This window comes from Oncorhynchus masou, chromosome 16, assembly GCF_036934945.1.
Source record: "Oncorhynchus masou masou isolate Uvic2021 chromosome 16, UVic_Omas_1.1, whole genome shotgun sequence".
Classification (NCBI taxonomy): Eukaryota; Metazoa; Chordata; class Actinopteri; order Salmoniformes; family Salmonidae; genus Oncorhynchus; species Oncorhynchus masou.
This window is the reverse complement of record NC_088227.1, coordinates 2,994,227-3,008,273: the sequence shown is the minus strand read 5'-3', so window position 1 is coordinate 3,008,273 and position 14,047 is coordinate 2,994,227. Positions and strand designations below refer to the sequence as shown.

The following is a 14,047-nucleotide window of genomic DNA, read 5'->3' as shown; positions in this document are numbered from 1 at the left end:
GTGATGTGAAATGATGTATTTTCTGTTAGAAAGGTTACATAGTATCTGCTCCACCAGAGCTCTAAGCACACTGCTCAGAGCAGCAACAGGCCACATGGGCTTCTGCCTTCTCCCTCAGGTCCACACTCTAATCATAGATGCTGCTCAGACCTTCAGAGTGGTTCAGGTTGGAATCTGTAATATGAAAGAAAGTAAGAAATCAGTATTTTTTGAATACATCACATACAGTATGGTGTCTTCAGTAAAACAGTTGTCCATTCTAGATTCACTGACTGCCAGGGAGTGGAGTTGTGTAGGTGGTCCTCACTGGGAGGCAGACCGTGCAGGACATGCTTAACAGTAGCATTTGGACTTCTTGCGATCAACAGTCACCTGCTTCTCCAGCTTCAGACTCAGGATTCAGGTGACGTTCTGGGATAGAGAGGTACAGTAATAATGTTAACTAAATGAACTGGCATTTGTTAAAGTGATGCAACATCGACAGTTCTCGGAAGAAAGCACCCAAGAATGGGCAAAGCTGATTGGGCTCTGGAGGCCACTAGGTGTTCCGTACTCCTGTCTGACTTCCCCATCAGCCTTTCCACAGATTCAACAGGTCTGTCCCTTCATCCAGTCCACAACTTGAAACTGACTGCCAAAATCATGCGATTTAAAACTTCTCTAGCTTATGTTTTAGTACCCTTTAAAAGCACTAACCTTTTGGTGACATTTGGTTGGGGGGCACTTCACCTAGTTTTAAAGTGAATTTCCTGCAATTCTATTTTGCCGTGGGGCGGAGATGTTTTAGTTTCACCTCTGAATCCTAGGTTTCTTCCTTGGTTCCTTCCTTTCTATGGAGTTTTTCCTAGCCATCGTGCTTCTACATCTACATGCAAATCAAATGTATTTATATAGCCCTTCTTACATCAGCTGATATCTCAAAGTGCTGTATAGAAACCCAGCCTAAAACCCCAAACAGCAAGCAATGCATGTGTAGAAGCACGGTGGCTAGGAAAAACTCCCTAGAAAGGCCAAAACCTAGGAATACACCTAGAGAGGAACCAGGCTATGAGGGGTGGCCAGTCCTCTTCTGGCTGTGCCGGGTGGAGATTTTAACATCATGGGCAAGATGTGCATATGTTCATAAATGACCAGCATGGTCAAATAAAAATAATCACAGTAGTTGTCGAGGGTGCAACAGGTCAGCACCTCAGGAGTAAATGTCAGTTGGCTTTTCATGGCCGATCATTGAGAGTATCTCTACCACTCCTGCTGTCTCTAGAGAGTTGAAAAGAGCAGGTCTGGGACAGGTAGCACATCCGGTGAACAGGTCAGGGTTCCATAGCCGCAGGCAGAACACTTGAAACTGAAGCAGCAGCGCGGCCAGGTGGACTGGGGACAGCTAGGAGTCATCATGCCAGGTAATCCTGAGGCATGGTCCTAGGGCTCAGGTCCACAGAGAGAGAGAAAGAGAGAATTAGAGAGAGCATACTTAAATTCACGCAGGACACCGGATAAGTACTCCAGATATAACAGACTGACCCTAGCCCCCCGACACATAAACTACTGCAGCATAAATACTGGAGGCTGAGACAGGAGGGGTCAGGTGGCCCCATCCAATGATACCCCCTGACCGGGCCAAACAGGCAGGATATAACCCCACTCACTTTGTCAAAGCACAGCCCCCACACCACTAGAGGGATATCTTCAACAACCAACTTACCATCCTGAGACATGGCCGAGTATAGCCCACAAAGATCTCCGCCACAGCACAACCAAAGGGGGAGCACCAACCCAGACAGGAAGACCACGTCAGTGACTCAAACCACTCAAGTGACGCACCCCTCCTAAGGACAGCACGGAAGAGCACCAGCAAGCCAGTGACTCAGCCCCTGTAATAGGGTTAGAGGCAGAGAATCCCAGTGGAGAGAGGGGAACCGGCCATGCAGAGACAGCAAGGGCGGTTCGTTGTTCCAGTGCCTTTCCGTTCACCTTCACACTCCTGGGCCAGACTACACTCAATCATAGGACCTACTGAAGAGATGAGTCTTCAATAAACACTTAAAGGGTGAGACCGAGTCTGCGTCTCTCACATGGGTAGGCAGACCATTCCATAAAAATGGAGCTCTATAGGAGAAAGCCCTGCCTCCAGCCGTTTGCTTAGAAATTCTAGGGACAATTAGGTGGCCTGCGTCTTGTGACCGTAGCGTACGTGTAGGTATGTATGGCTGGACCAAATCGGAAAGAGGTAGGAGCAAACCCATGTAATGCTTTGTAGGTTAGCAGTAAAACCTTGAAATCAGCCCTTGCTTTGACAGGAAGCCAGTGTAGGGAGGCTAGCACTGGAGTAATATGATAATTGTTTTGGTTCTAGTCAAGATTCTAGCAGCCGTATTTAGCACTAACTGAAGTTTATTGAGTGCTTTATCCGGGTAGCCGGAAAGTAGAGCATTGCAGTAGTCTAACCAAGAAGTATCAAAAGCATTGATTAATATTTCTGCATTATTTTTGGACATAAAGTCTGATTTTTGCAATGTTACGTAAATGGATAAAAGCTGTCCTTGAAACAGTCTTGATATGTTCGTCAAAAGAGAGATCAGTGTCCAGAGTAACGCCGAGGTCCTTCACAGTTTTATTTGAGACGACAATACAACCCATCAAGATTAATTGTCAGATTCTGATTGATAACCATACTTAGGTAGCCTGTTTTCCCACTGTTAGTTGTGGGTTATTATTTTCTGTTTAGTGTTGGTTGCACCTTGCAGAACTGTTTCGGCTATTCTTTTGTTATTTTGTATTCAGTGTTATGTCAGTTAAGCTAATAAAGATGAACACGTACCCCGCTGCACTTTGGTCCAATGACTCTTCTTCCGACGAAAGCTGTGACACTGGACAAAGGTTTGGCTTTTTCAAGAGAGGCTTTACTACTGCCACTTTTAGTGAGTTTGGTACACCTCCCTCCGGTGGATAGAGAGCCGTTTATTATGTTTTGACAAAGGAGGGCCAAGCACAGGAAGCGGCTCTTTCAGTAGTTTAGTTGGAGTAGGGTCCAGTATGCAGCTTAAAGGTTTAGAGACCATGATTATTTTCATCATTGTGTCAAGAGATATAGTACTGAAACTTTTGAGTGTCTCCCTTGATCCTAGGTTCTGGCAGAGTTGTGCAGACTCAGGACAACCTGAGCTTTGGAGGAATAAGCAGATTTAAAGAGGAGTCCGGAATTTGCTTTCTAATGATCATGATCTTTTCCTCAAAGAAGTTCATGAATGTATTACTGCTGAACTGAAAGCCATCCTCACTTGGGGAATGCTGCTTTTTAGTGAGCTTTGTGACAGTATCTGAAATAAATTTCAGATTGTTCTTATTTTCGTCAGTTAAGTTGGAAAAATAGGATGATCGAGCAGCAGTGACGGCTCTTCGATACTGCACGGTAGTCTCTTTCCAAGCTAGTCGGAAGACTTCCAGTTTGGTGTGGTGCCATTTCCGTTCCAATTTTCTGGAAGCTTGCTTCAGAGCTCTGTTTTTTCTGTATACCAGGGAGCTAGTTTCTTATGACAAATGTTTTTCGTTTTTAGGGGTGCGACTGCTTTTAGGGTATTGCGGAGTTAGGTGGTTAATTGATTTTTGTTCTCTGACGTCCTTGGGTAGGCAGAGGGAGTCTGGAAGGGCATCAAGGAATCTTTGGGTTGTCTGAGAATTTATAGCCTGACTTTTGATGATCCTTGGTTGGGGTCTGAGCAGATTATTTGTTGTGATTGCAAACGTAATAAAATGGTGGTCCGATAGTCCAGGATCATGAGGAAAAACATTAAGATCCACAACATTTATTCCATGAGACAAAACTAGGTCCAGAGGATGACTGGCAGTGAGTAGGTCCGGAGACATGTTGGACAAAACCCACTGAGTGGTTTTGATGGTTCCGAAAGCCTTTTGGAGTGGGTCTGTGGGCTTTTCCATGTGAATATTAGTCACCAAAAATTAGAATATTGTCTGCTATGACTACAAGGTCCGATAGGAACTCAGTGAGGAATGCTGTAAATGGCCCAGGGGGCCTGTAAACAGTAGCTATAAAAAGTGATTGAGTAGTCTGCATAGATTTCATGACTAGAAGCTCAAAATACGAAAACATTTTTTTTTTTTGTAAATTGAAATTTGTTATCGTAAATGTTAGCAACACCTCCACCTTTGTGGGATGCACGGGGATATGGTCACTAGTGTAACCAGGAGTTGAGGCCTCATTTAACACAGTAAATTCATCAGGCTTAAGCCATGTTTCAGTCAGGCCAATCACATCAAGATTATGATCAGTGATTAGTTCATTGACTATAACTGACTTGGAAGTGAGGGATCTAACATTAAGAAGCCCTATTTTGAGATGTGAGGTATCACAATCTCTTTCAATAATGGCAGGAATGGAGGAGGTCTTTATTCCAGTGAGATTGCTAAGGCGAACACCGCCATGTTTAGGGGAGTTAGAGCCCTGTCTATGTTCGTAGATAAGATGAGAGCACCCCTCCAGCTAGGATGGAGTCCATCACTCCTCAACAGGTCCAATTATCTACAAATTATACATTTTGGGAGGGGCAGAAAACAGTTTTCAACCAGAGATTGAGTTGTGAGACTCTGCTGTGGAGCTCATCACTCCCCCTAACTGGGAGGGGGCCAGAGACTCTGCTGTAGAGCTCATCACTCCCCCTAACTGGGAGGGGGCCAGAGACTCTGTTGTAGAGCTCATCACTCCCCCTAACTGGGAGGGGGCCAGAGAGTCTGCTGTAGAGCTCATCACTCCCCCTAACTGGGAGGCGGCCAGAGACAATTACTTGATGCAGACACATCTTTCTAGCTGATTTACACGCAGAAGCCATGTTGCGCTTGGTGACCTCTGACTGTTTCATCCTAACAGTGCTGGTGCCAACGTGGATACCAATATCTCTCTACACTCACCAGTTTTAGCCAGCACCATCTTCAGATTAGCCTTAACATCGGTAGCCCTGCCCCCTGGTAAACAGTGTATGATCGCTGGATGATTTGTTTTAAGTCTAATACTGCGGGTAATGGAGTTGCCAATGACTAGAGTTTTCAATTTGTCAGAGCTAATTTAATTTACCTATATTTAACTAGGCAAGTCAGTTAAGAACAAATTCATATTTTCAATGACGGCCTTGGAACAGTGGGTTAACTGCCTGGGATTTGAACTTGCAACCTTTCGGTTACTAGTCCAACACTCTAACCACTGGGCTACCCTGCCACTAATGGTGGGAGGCTTCAGCGTCTCAGACCCCGTAACAGGAGGAGTGAAGACCAGAGAAGGCTCGGCCTCTGACTCCGACTCGCTGCTTATTGGGGAGAACCGGGTGAAAGTTTCTGTCGGCTGAATGAGCGACACCGGTTGAGTATTCTTCAGCATTTCCCTAACCATAAAGTTGTCAGGTTGCAAAGTAAGGTTAGCAACAAAACGCACAGCAACACGTAAACAGCATTGCTTGCTGTTTGGTGTTGTAGGCTGGGTTTCTGTATAGCACTTTGTGACATTGGCTGATGTAAAAAATTCTTTATAAATACATTTGATTGATTGACAGATTCACACCCACTTTGAGATCTAAATATATATATGTCACCTTGAGCGACAGGGAGAGAGAACTCCAGGGCCAGACCCTGGTCTCTTCACAATGAGATACTGTCTTCTGTGAATTAAGTATCATTCATACAAATCTTAACCTTGTGACCCATTCATACATCTGTTGGTTGTCATGAACATCCAAGAGGATGGACTTTGCTATAAAATGCTGTGTCTCAAACCAGCTCATTGAGTTCTCAGTGATCACCTCCAGGGGTGATTACCGACCAGCTCCATTACTGCACTAATAAATAATAAAGTTTGATTGCTGTACTAAAAGTCTCTCCTTTTGATTACAATAATTCCACCACACCTTACCAACACATGCAGTGCCCTTTGCTCTGTTGACCAAATCCTTCCCCTTTCTTTTTTATTTTCTTTCTGACTAGTCCAGACCTGAATCCAATCGAGAATCTGTGGAAAGAACTGAAAACTGCTGTTCACAAATGCTCTCCATCCAACCTCACTGAGTTCGAGCTGTTTTGCAAGGAGGAATGGGAAAAAATTTCAGTCTCTCGATGTGCAAAACTGATAGAGACATACCCAGAGTTACCAAGCGACTTACAGCTGTAATCGCAGCAAAAAGGTGGCGCTACAAAATATTAACTTAAGGGGGCTGAATAATTTTGCACGCCCAATTTTTCAGTTTTTGATTTGTTAAAAAAGTTTGAAATATCCAATAAATGTCGTTCCACTTCATTATTGTGTCCCACTTGTTGTTGATTCTTCACAAAAAAAATACAGTTTTATATCTTTATGTTTGAAGCCTGAAATGTGGCAAAAGGTCGCAAAGTTCAAGGGGGACAAATACTTTCGCAAGGCACTGTATTTGTTTAAAACACACAAGTCCAGGATGGGACGCAATGTTCCACCACTCTTGGGAAATAACAACTACTGACTGTACCAACTGCTCTGTACTTCTGACTAGAGGTCTTCACAGATCCACCTTCACCCGAATACACAAGACCCGATCTAGGACCCGAGCGGATCCGGATCCAGAATGCTAAATGATGTCACAGGTCTGGGTCGGATCTTATATGATTTCTACGAGTTTCGGGTATGTGTAATTTCAATTGACTTGTCCGGAAGGTTCCATACAGATCCGAACATGACTGCTGCATTAGAGAGAGAGGTGGAGAAATTGCATAATTTATGCTGCTGCTCTTTGCTTTTCACGAGAGTGGCGCGTGTAGCTTGTTGTTGTTGGCCAATCATAAGCCATCAAAGCGGCAATAGGATACAGTCCTATAGCCTCAGTGTGGGGCAAAAGTGAGGACATATCTAATCAATGGAAGATGTGAAAAGTGATCATACTTTATCACTCAGATATGAACAATGATGCTAATTTGCAAAGTCATCAACAGCTTTTGTTTCAATTCAACCCAGGATTCGACTAAAAACAGACAATACAATAAGCTTAGGGTTTCAAGCTCTGGGTAATTTTAAACACAATGATTTTTAGTGATATTGAATTTTGTTTGGTTGTCATCTACATTTGAAGGAGAGGCATCTTCTGCTTGAATAGTTTCATATGTGCCACTGACTAAGTCTGGTTTTAATACCAGTTTGTCTACAAATTAATAATTTATATGGTGGATTCAAGTCTCCATCCCAACCAAAATCAAAGTTAAAGAATAGGACTAATTCAGATCAAATCAAACTTTAAAGGCACTTTAAATCAAGTTAAAGAATAGGACTAAATCAGATCAAATCAAACTTTAAAGGCACTTTAAATCAAGTTAAAGAATAGGACTAAATCAGATCAAATCAAACGTTAAAGGCCTTTAAATCAAGTTAAAGAATAGGACTAAATCAGATCAAATCTAAATTTAAAGGCACTTTAAATCAAGTTAAAGAATAGGACTAAATCAGATCAAATCAAATTTAAAGGCACTTTAAATCAAGTTAAAGAATAGGACTAAATCAGATCAAATCAAACTTTAAATCAAGTCCTATTATTTAACTTAGAATTTTGGTTGAGATGGAGATGTGAATCCAACATAACATAACAATGTATTATTTGTCAGATCTTGTCAGATCAAACTATCCAAGCAGAAGATGCATCTCCTTCAAATGTTGATATTTGGTTTTGTTGATAGCCGAACACCATTAAATATCATTTTTGAAATACAATAAATAGCCTATTAACTTGTCGACAAGCCTTTTAAGGAGGCTGCGAATTTTCGCAGCTTTTTGTTAAAAATCGCGTAAACTTTCAACGTCCTGCTAGTCATGCCAGGAATATAGTATATGCATATGATTAGTATGTGTGGATAGAAAACACTCTGAAGTTTATAAAACTGGTTAAATGATGTCTGTGACTATAACAGAACGTGTGTAGGAGGCAAAATCCCAAGGAAAACTGTTCACAAAAAACACACAAAAAATATCAATCTGCCAGTCTTTGTATTGTCTATGGCAAGGGAAAATAGATAACGACCAATTTACAGTTCCTACAGCTTCCGCACGATGTCGCCAGTGTTGGGAATTGTATTGAAGTTAATCCTTGGTCAAATTGAGTAATAGGCACTTCCTGTCATCGAGTATACCGGAGGAAGTTATGAAAGGTAGAATATGGACGATGATTTCAAGACTTGCTGCTATTGAATACAGATCGCCCCGTGATCAATTTGATCGTTTATTAACGTTTACTAATACCTAAAGTTGGATTACAAAAGTAGTTTGAAGTGTTTTGTCAAAGTTTATAGGCAACTTTTTTAATTTAAAAAAATGACGTTGCGTTTTGAAACTGATCTGACCGTGTTCATAAATGGACATTTTGGGTATACATGGACCGATTTAATCGAAAAAAGACACAATTGTGATGTTTATGGGACATATAGGAATGCCAACAAAGAAGCTCGTCAAAGGTAATGAATGTTTTATATTTTATTTCTGCGTTTTGTGTAGCGCCGCCTACGCTAATTATTTTGTTTACGTCCCCTTCGTGTATTTCTGGGGGTTGCATGCTATCAGATAATAGCTTCTGATGCTTTCGCCGAAAAGCATTTTAAAAATCTGACATGTTGGCTAGATTCACAACGGGTGTAGCTTTAATTGAGTACCCTGCATGTGTGTTTTAATGAAAGTTTGAGTTGTATCGAGTACTATTAGTTGGCGCTCTGGAATTTCCGCTGATTTTGATACCTGTACAGGGACCGCAGCCATACAAATTATACTGTATGTTGAATTCACATCTCCAACTCAACGAAAAATAAAAGTTAAAGAATGGTATTTTGTTATTTTGCCAGTGGCTCAGATGGAATAATCCAAGCAGTTGATACCTTTAAATATGGATATTTGATGGCGTTGTCAAACAAACATAATTCAATATAGCCCCATATACTACCCACCATTGCGACCTGTACTCTCTCGTTGGCTGGCCCTCGCTTCATACTCGTCGCCAAACCCACTGGCTCCATGTCATCTACAAGACCCAGCTAGGTAAAGTCCCCCCTTATCTCAGCTCGCTTGTCACCATAGCATCTCCCACCTGTAGCACACGCTCCAGCAGGTATATCTCTCTTGTCACCCCCAAAACCAATTCTTTCTTTGGCCGCCTCTCCTTCCAGTTCTCTGCTGCCAATGACTGGAACGAACTACAAAAATCTCTGAAACTGGAAACACTTATCTCCCTCACTAGCTTTAAGCACCAACTGTCAGAGCAGCTCACAGATTACTGCACCTGTACATAGCCCACCTATAATTTAGCCCAAACAACTAACTCTTTCCCTACTGTATTTAATTTATTTATTTTGCTCCTTTGCACCCCATTATTTTTATTTCTACTTTGCACATTCTTCCATTGCAAATCTACCATTCCAGTGTTTTACTTGCTATATTCTATTTACTTTGCCACCATTGTCTTTTTTTGCCTTTACCTCCCTTATCTCACCTCATTTGCTCACATCGTATATAGACTTGTTTATACTGTATTATTGACTGTATGTTTGTTTTGCTCCATGTGTAACTCTGTGTCGTTGTATGTGTCAAACTGCTTTGCTTTATCTTGGCCAGGTCGCAATTGTAAATGAGAACTTGTTCTCAACTTGCCTACCTGGTTAAATAAAGGTGAAATAAATAAATAAAATAAAAAAATATTACTTTTGTAATACAGCCTTAACTTTAGGCTATTTACTGTATTACAAAAGTAATATAACGTTCAACCTTAAAATGAGTAACACCTCCATGGCCATATTTTCATATTTTCTGTAACTATACATTTCTTTTTATGTAATCATATAACGTGTGCAAGATGTTCAAGATAGAATGCGTAGGTCGTCGTTGGGCATGTTTTCACAGTTACTGTAATAATCTACACAGAATCTTGAATGGCATTGGTCATTTGCACCATGCAATTATTATGTAATCTCAACTGCAATCCAGGTCATTTGGTTCTGCTATTAGAAGAAGCACAGTGATAACATATTAACAAACAAAATATCTGACATTGTATTCCAATTTGAACTGTGTTGAATATATACAGTGAGGCCCAGAAGTATTTGGACAGCGACAATCACCAATGTCAAATGTGACATAAAGCACAATGTCTAATATGATCTTAACATGGGCTTTATAAAGGGTGCGAGTTGGGTCGCACGATTGGAATATCCTCTATTTTTTTATTTATATTTTACCTTTATTTAACTAGGCAAGTTCAGTTAAGAACAAATTCTTATTTTCAATGACGGCCTAGGAACAGTGGGTTAACTGCCTGTTCAGGGGAACAGTGGGTTAACTGCCTGTTCATGGGAACAGTGGGTTAACTGCCTGTTCAGGGGAACAGTGGGTTAACTGGCCTAGGAACAGTGGGTTAACTGCCTGTTCAGGGGAACAGTGGGTTAACTGGTCTAGGAACAGTGGGTTAACTGCCTGTTCAGGGGAACAGTGGGTTAACTGCCTGTTCAGGGGCAGAACGACAGAGTTTTACCAGTGGGTTAACTGCCTGTTCAGGGGCAGAACGACAGAGTTTTACCTTGTCAGCGTGTCAACCTTCCAGTTACTAGTTCAACGCTCTAACCACTAGGCTACCCTGCCGCCCCTAAAGTGAAGTCATGTTAGTCACATTACACCTAATCTCATTCCCAGACACTTCCGTCTAAATGTGCAGAAGGTCTGGTGGACCAACACATTAAACTTGGCCTTCATTAGTTAAGGTTAGGTTTAACATTACTTATTTAAGAAGATAAATTGTGTAAATAGCAGGGTTTAGCAATAATTATGACTTTTTGACTGTGTTAAGTAATGATGATGACAAATACTTTACTCGGTAAGGTCACTCCTATAGAATTCTGTCGTCACTCCCACTAAGGCCAACTTTGAATGGTTGATATCCCAGGCTTATGTGCCATGTGTGGTGATGAGGTTCCACCAAGAAACACTTACCTTGATGAAAGCCCCCAACCTAGAGAAATTGAGTGGCTTTCTTCTGGAACCAAGTTACATGTTCCTCAGTGCACAAACATGCACACAACAAAAACCAGCCATACCGCACGGTGCTCGGCCCAGTCAGGTCTTGACACAATGTAACAGGTTGTAATCAACCCTGGTCTCCATCATGGGGACAGATGAGGAATAGCTGGTGCGGAAGTCTCAGGTTGGACAACTCCAAATAATCTTGGTTCTGACACACACACACAAATGCAAACATTGCAGATCCATCAATCCATTTATTATTGTTTTATTTTTTAAGTAAATTTTACCCCCCTTTTCTCCCCAATTTCGTGATTACGATCTTGTCTCATTGCTGCAACTCCCTAACAGTTAAAATCAGACCACTTTTGTCATGTATAACACACACAATGCATTTATGTATCATATGACGCTGTACTTACTATAAATTCAGACACCTTTGGTCATTCATAACACATACATGAAGGTTTAATGATGTAAACAGATGTATTGTCAAAAAAGAATAGGACACGTCTGTGGATGCTACTGTTAGATTCGACATTTTGAGCATTGAGATATTAAATAAATGATAGGGAAGAAGTAGAGCAACGGTTGAGATAGGGGAGACAGATGGACATCTGTGGACTAGGGGAAGGAACGGTTGAGGTCAGGTGGTGAGGTCAGTTCCCCTTAATCCCCTCAAGGGAGTAATCCAGGTTTAGTATCTGGTTACCTTCTTCCTGTTGAGCATAAGATGTAAGGATTGGGGAGAAGGGGGAGTGTCTTAAGTGGGATATAAATATCTGGATGGGACAAATGTTGGGTTGTCTGAATACAGCTGTACAGAACCTTTGGGAAGGACTAAACTTGGTTAAAGCTTCTCTATGATGAGAAAGTTAGAGGCTCAAAGATCCCCCATGACATGCTAATCTCTCACCATTACCAAAATCAGTCATGTATACAGCCATGCCTTCATTGCCTGGTCTTCTCCTGGGCTGCTGCAATGATGATGAATGGGCCATGTCGGCGGATAATGGGGCCAGACAGCTTAGCATTAGCTATAGCTTGGGTTTCATAGTGTTGCTGTGAATGGGGAAGTGGAAGTGGACTGCACTTAATAGCACGCACGTTTTCCAATAACAGCAGCATTCTACCAGGGCTGACCAATACTTTATCAAAGCCTTCGAGCGGTATCGATCTCGCCTGCTATCAAGCTCTCCGAAAATCTATAAGCCGGAGAGCAAGGCTGATTGTAAAGGGGCATTCCATTGAAGTTACACATTTTAATATGTTGTTCTTTTCCACATGAGAGTCAGCAGCATGTCAATGTAACCGATGTGAAATGGCTAGCTAGTTAGCGGTGGTGCATGCTAATAGCATTTCAATTGGTGACGTCACTCGCTCTGAGACCTTTGCTCTGCAAGGGCCGTGGCTTTTGAGGAGCGATGAGTAACGATGCTTTGCTGTTGTCTGGGTGCAGAGGGTCCCTGGTTTGAGCCCGGCGAGGGGACGGACTAAAGTTAAACTGTTACATCAACATCACCTTCCTTAGCAGCTATAGTGGAACATTTAGATGTTTACCAATTGATACGGTTACAGTTCTTTAAGTTGCTCAATGTCCTCTCAATTGCCCAGTCTGAGAACAACCAGCAGGCTAGAACCTTCCACTAGTCTCAAACCCTTAAGCTTTTGCAGATGTATGAAAGAAAGTGAAAGCAATAACATAGAAGCGAGGATAATAGAATTGAGTAGATGCAATAAACCTATCCCATTCCTACGGCCTGCTTCTACCTATCCAGTTCCTACCACATCTACAGTGAAGTAATTCTGGTTAATTATATACTATTCATGATGCCCATTTAATGGGAACCGATGAACTTTAAATGCATTTGAAGTTCATTGGTGTGAACTGGGATGAATATTTGATTCGATCATTTCATTAGTACAGTGCTTTGTTTTTCTCATACACACACGCGCACGTACGCACGCACACGCACACAGTAGTGACCCAATCTAACTGTGAGCCTTTCTTTCTACCCACACAGATCAATGTACTCCAGTCTAAGAGAAGATCGGAAATCCTCAAATCGGTAAATATTGTTTTCTATGAAAATAACCATATGAACTTAACTGTTGTTCCCATGTCTTTTGCCTCGTGTACGACGTCTCTGATTGGTATGTTCCTGTCCGTAGATGCTGTCCTTCATGTACGCCCACCTGACCTACTTCCACCAGGGTTACGACCTCTTCAGTGAACTCCAACCTCTCATGAAACAGCTGGGGGGACAGGTAGGCCTTTACCCCATTTACTCCCATTAAACTGTAACTGTATCTCCACCTGGCCCATCCGAATGCATAGTGGTTCTTAAACCTCTCCTCGGGGATCCCCAGATATTTTACAATTCACCGAGTTAAGGGCTTGATGATGATAAGTTGCCAAGTTGAATCAGGTGTGCTAGCTCTGGGGAGGTGTGCTTTCCCCGAGGAGAGGTTTGAAAACCACTGTCCCCTCAGCGCTAACATACCTGATTCAACTTGGCAGCTTATCATCAAGCTCTTACTCTCTATACAGAAAGTTAAAGCCATGCCAGTCAATGCTTTTTTTCTTCCTGCCAAGGAGTTGAACTAGGGTGAAAATGAATTGCTTCGCCCCACAAACCAAACTGTTGTCCATTATTTTCGATGGGTGCATATGTACACAAATGTGCCCTAGTTTAGTTCAGTGGCACTAGGTTGGGACAACCAACACTGGGCCTGTGGCCAGTAATGGTGCACTTTCATTGTGTGTTCCATGGTCACTGGTAGGGCTGGGAATTGCCGGTGACCTCCTGATGCGATACTATCATGATCCTTCGATGCCGATACGATAGTTATTGCGATTCTCACGATTTTATATGTAGGTATTGCAAATCGCTATTGCGCACTATTTGTCTGCTGCGGAGAGAAGAGAGAACAAGGTTTGATCAGTCAGATAAATACAAGTACTGAAGAGATGTTGGCTCACTATTTAAAAAGAAGATATAGGATAAAACAAACTGGAGTTTCGGCTCAGGTACAGAC

General features: G+C 42.1%; 1 protein-coding gene across 1 annotated transcript; it reads left to right on the top strand.

The window, feature by feature from the left end:
• The first annotated feature begins 6,384 nt into the window (after positions 1 to 6,384).
• LOC135557157 (arf-GAP with coiled-coil, ANK repeat and PH domain-containing protein 2-like) lies at positions 6,385 to 13,384 on the top strand. The gene is made up of 3 exons (XM_064990366.1): positions 6,385 to 6,653; positions 13,033 to 13,077; positions 13,181 to 13,384. Exons 1-3 carry the CDS (start codon positions 6,597 to 6,599, stop codon positions 13,304 to 13,306), a joined length of 228 nt encoding a protein of 75 aa, XP_064846438.1. The 5' UTR covers positions 6,385 to 6,596; the 3' UTR covers positions 13,307 to 13,384.
• The last annotated feature ends 663 nt before the right edge of the window (positions 13,385 to 14,047 follow it).

Excerpts from the sequence above, each read along its gene's own strand:
- LOC135557157 (XM_064990366.1), top strand. The coding sequence starts at position 6,597 with ATGCTAAATGATGTCACAGGTCTGGGTCGGATCTTATATGATTTCTAC. Across the intron at positions 6,654-13,032 it reads ATGATTTCTACGAGTTTCGG|ATCAATGTACTCCAGTCTAA; the intron begins GTATGTGTAATT and ends CTACCCACACAG. Across the intron at positions 13,078-13,180 it reads GATCGGAAATCCTCAAATCG|ATGCTGTCCTTCATGTACGC; the intron begins GTAAATATTGTT and ends TCCTGTCCGTAG.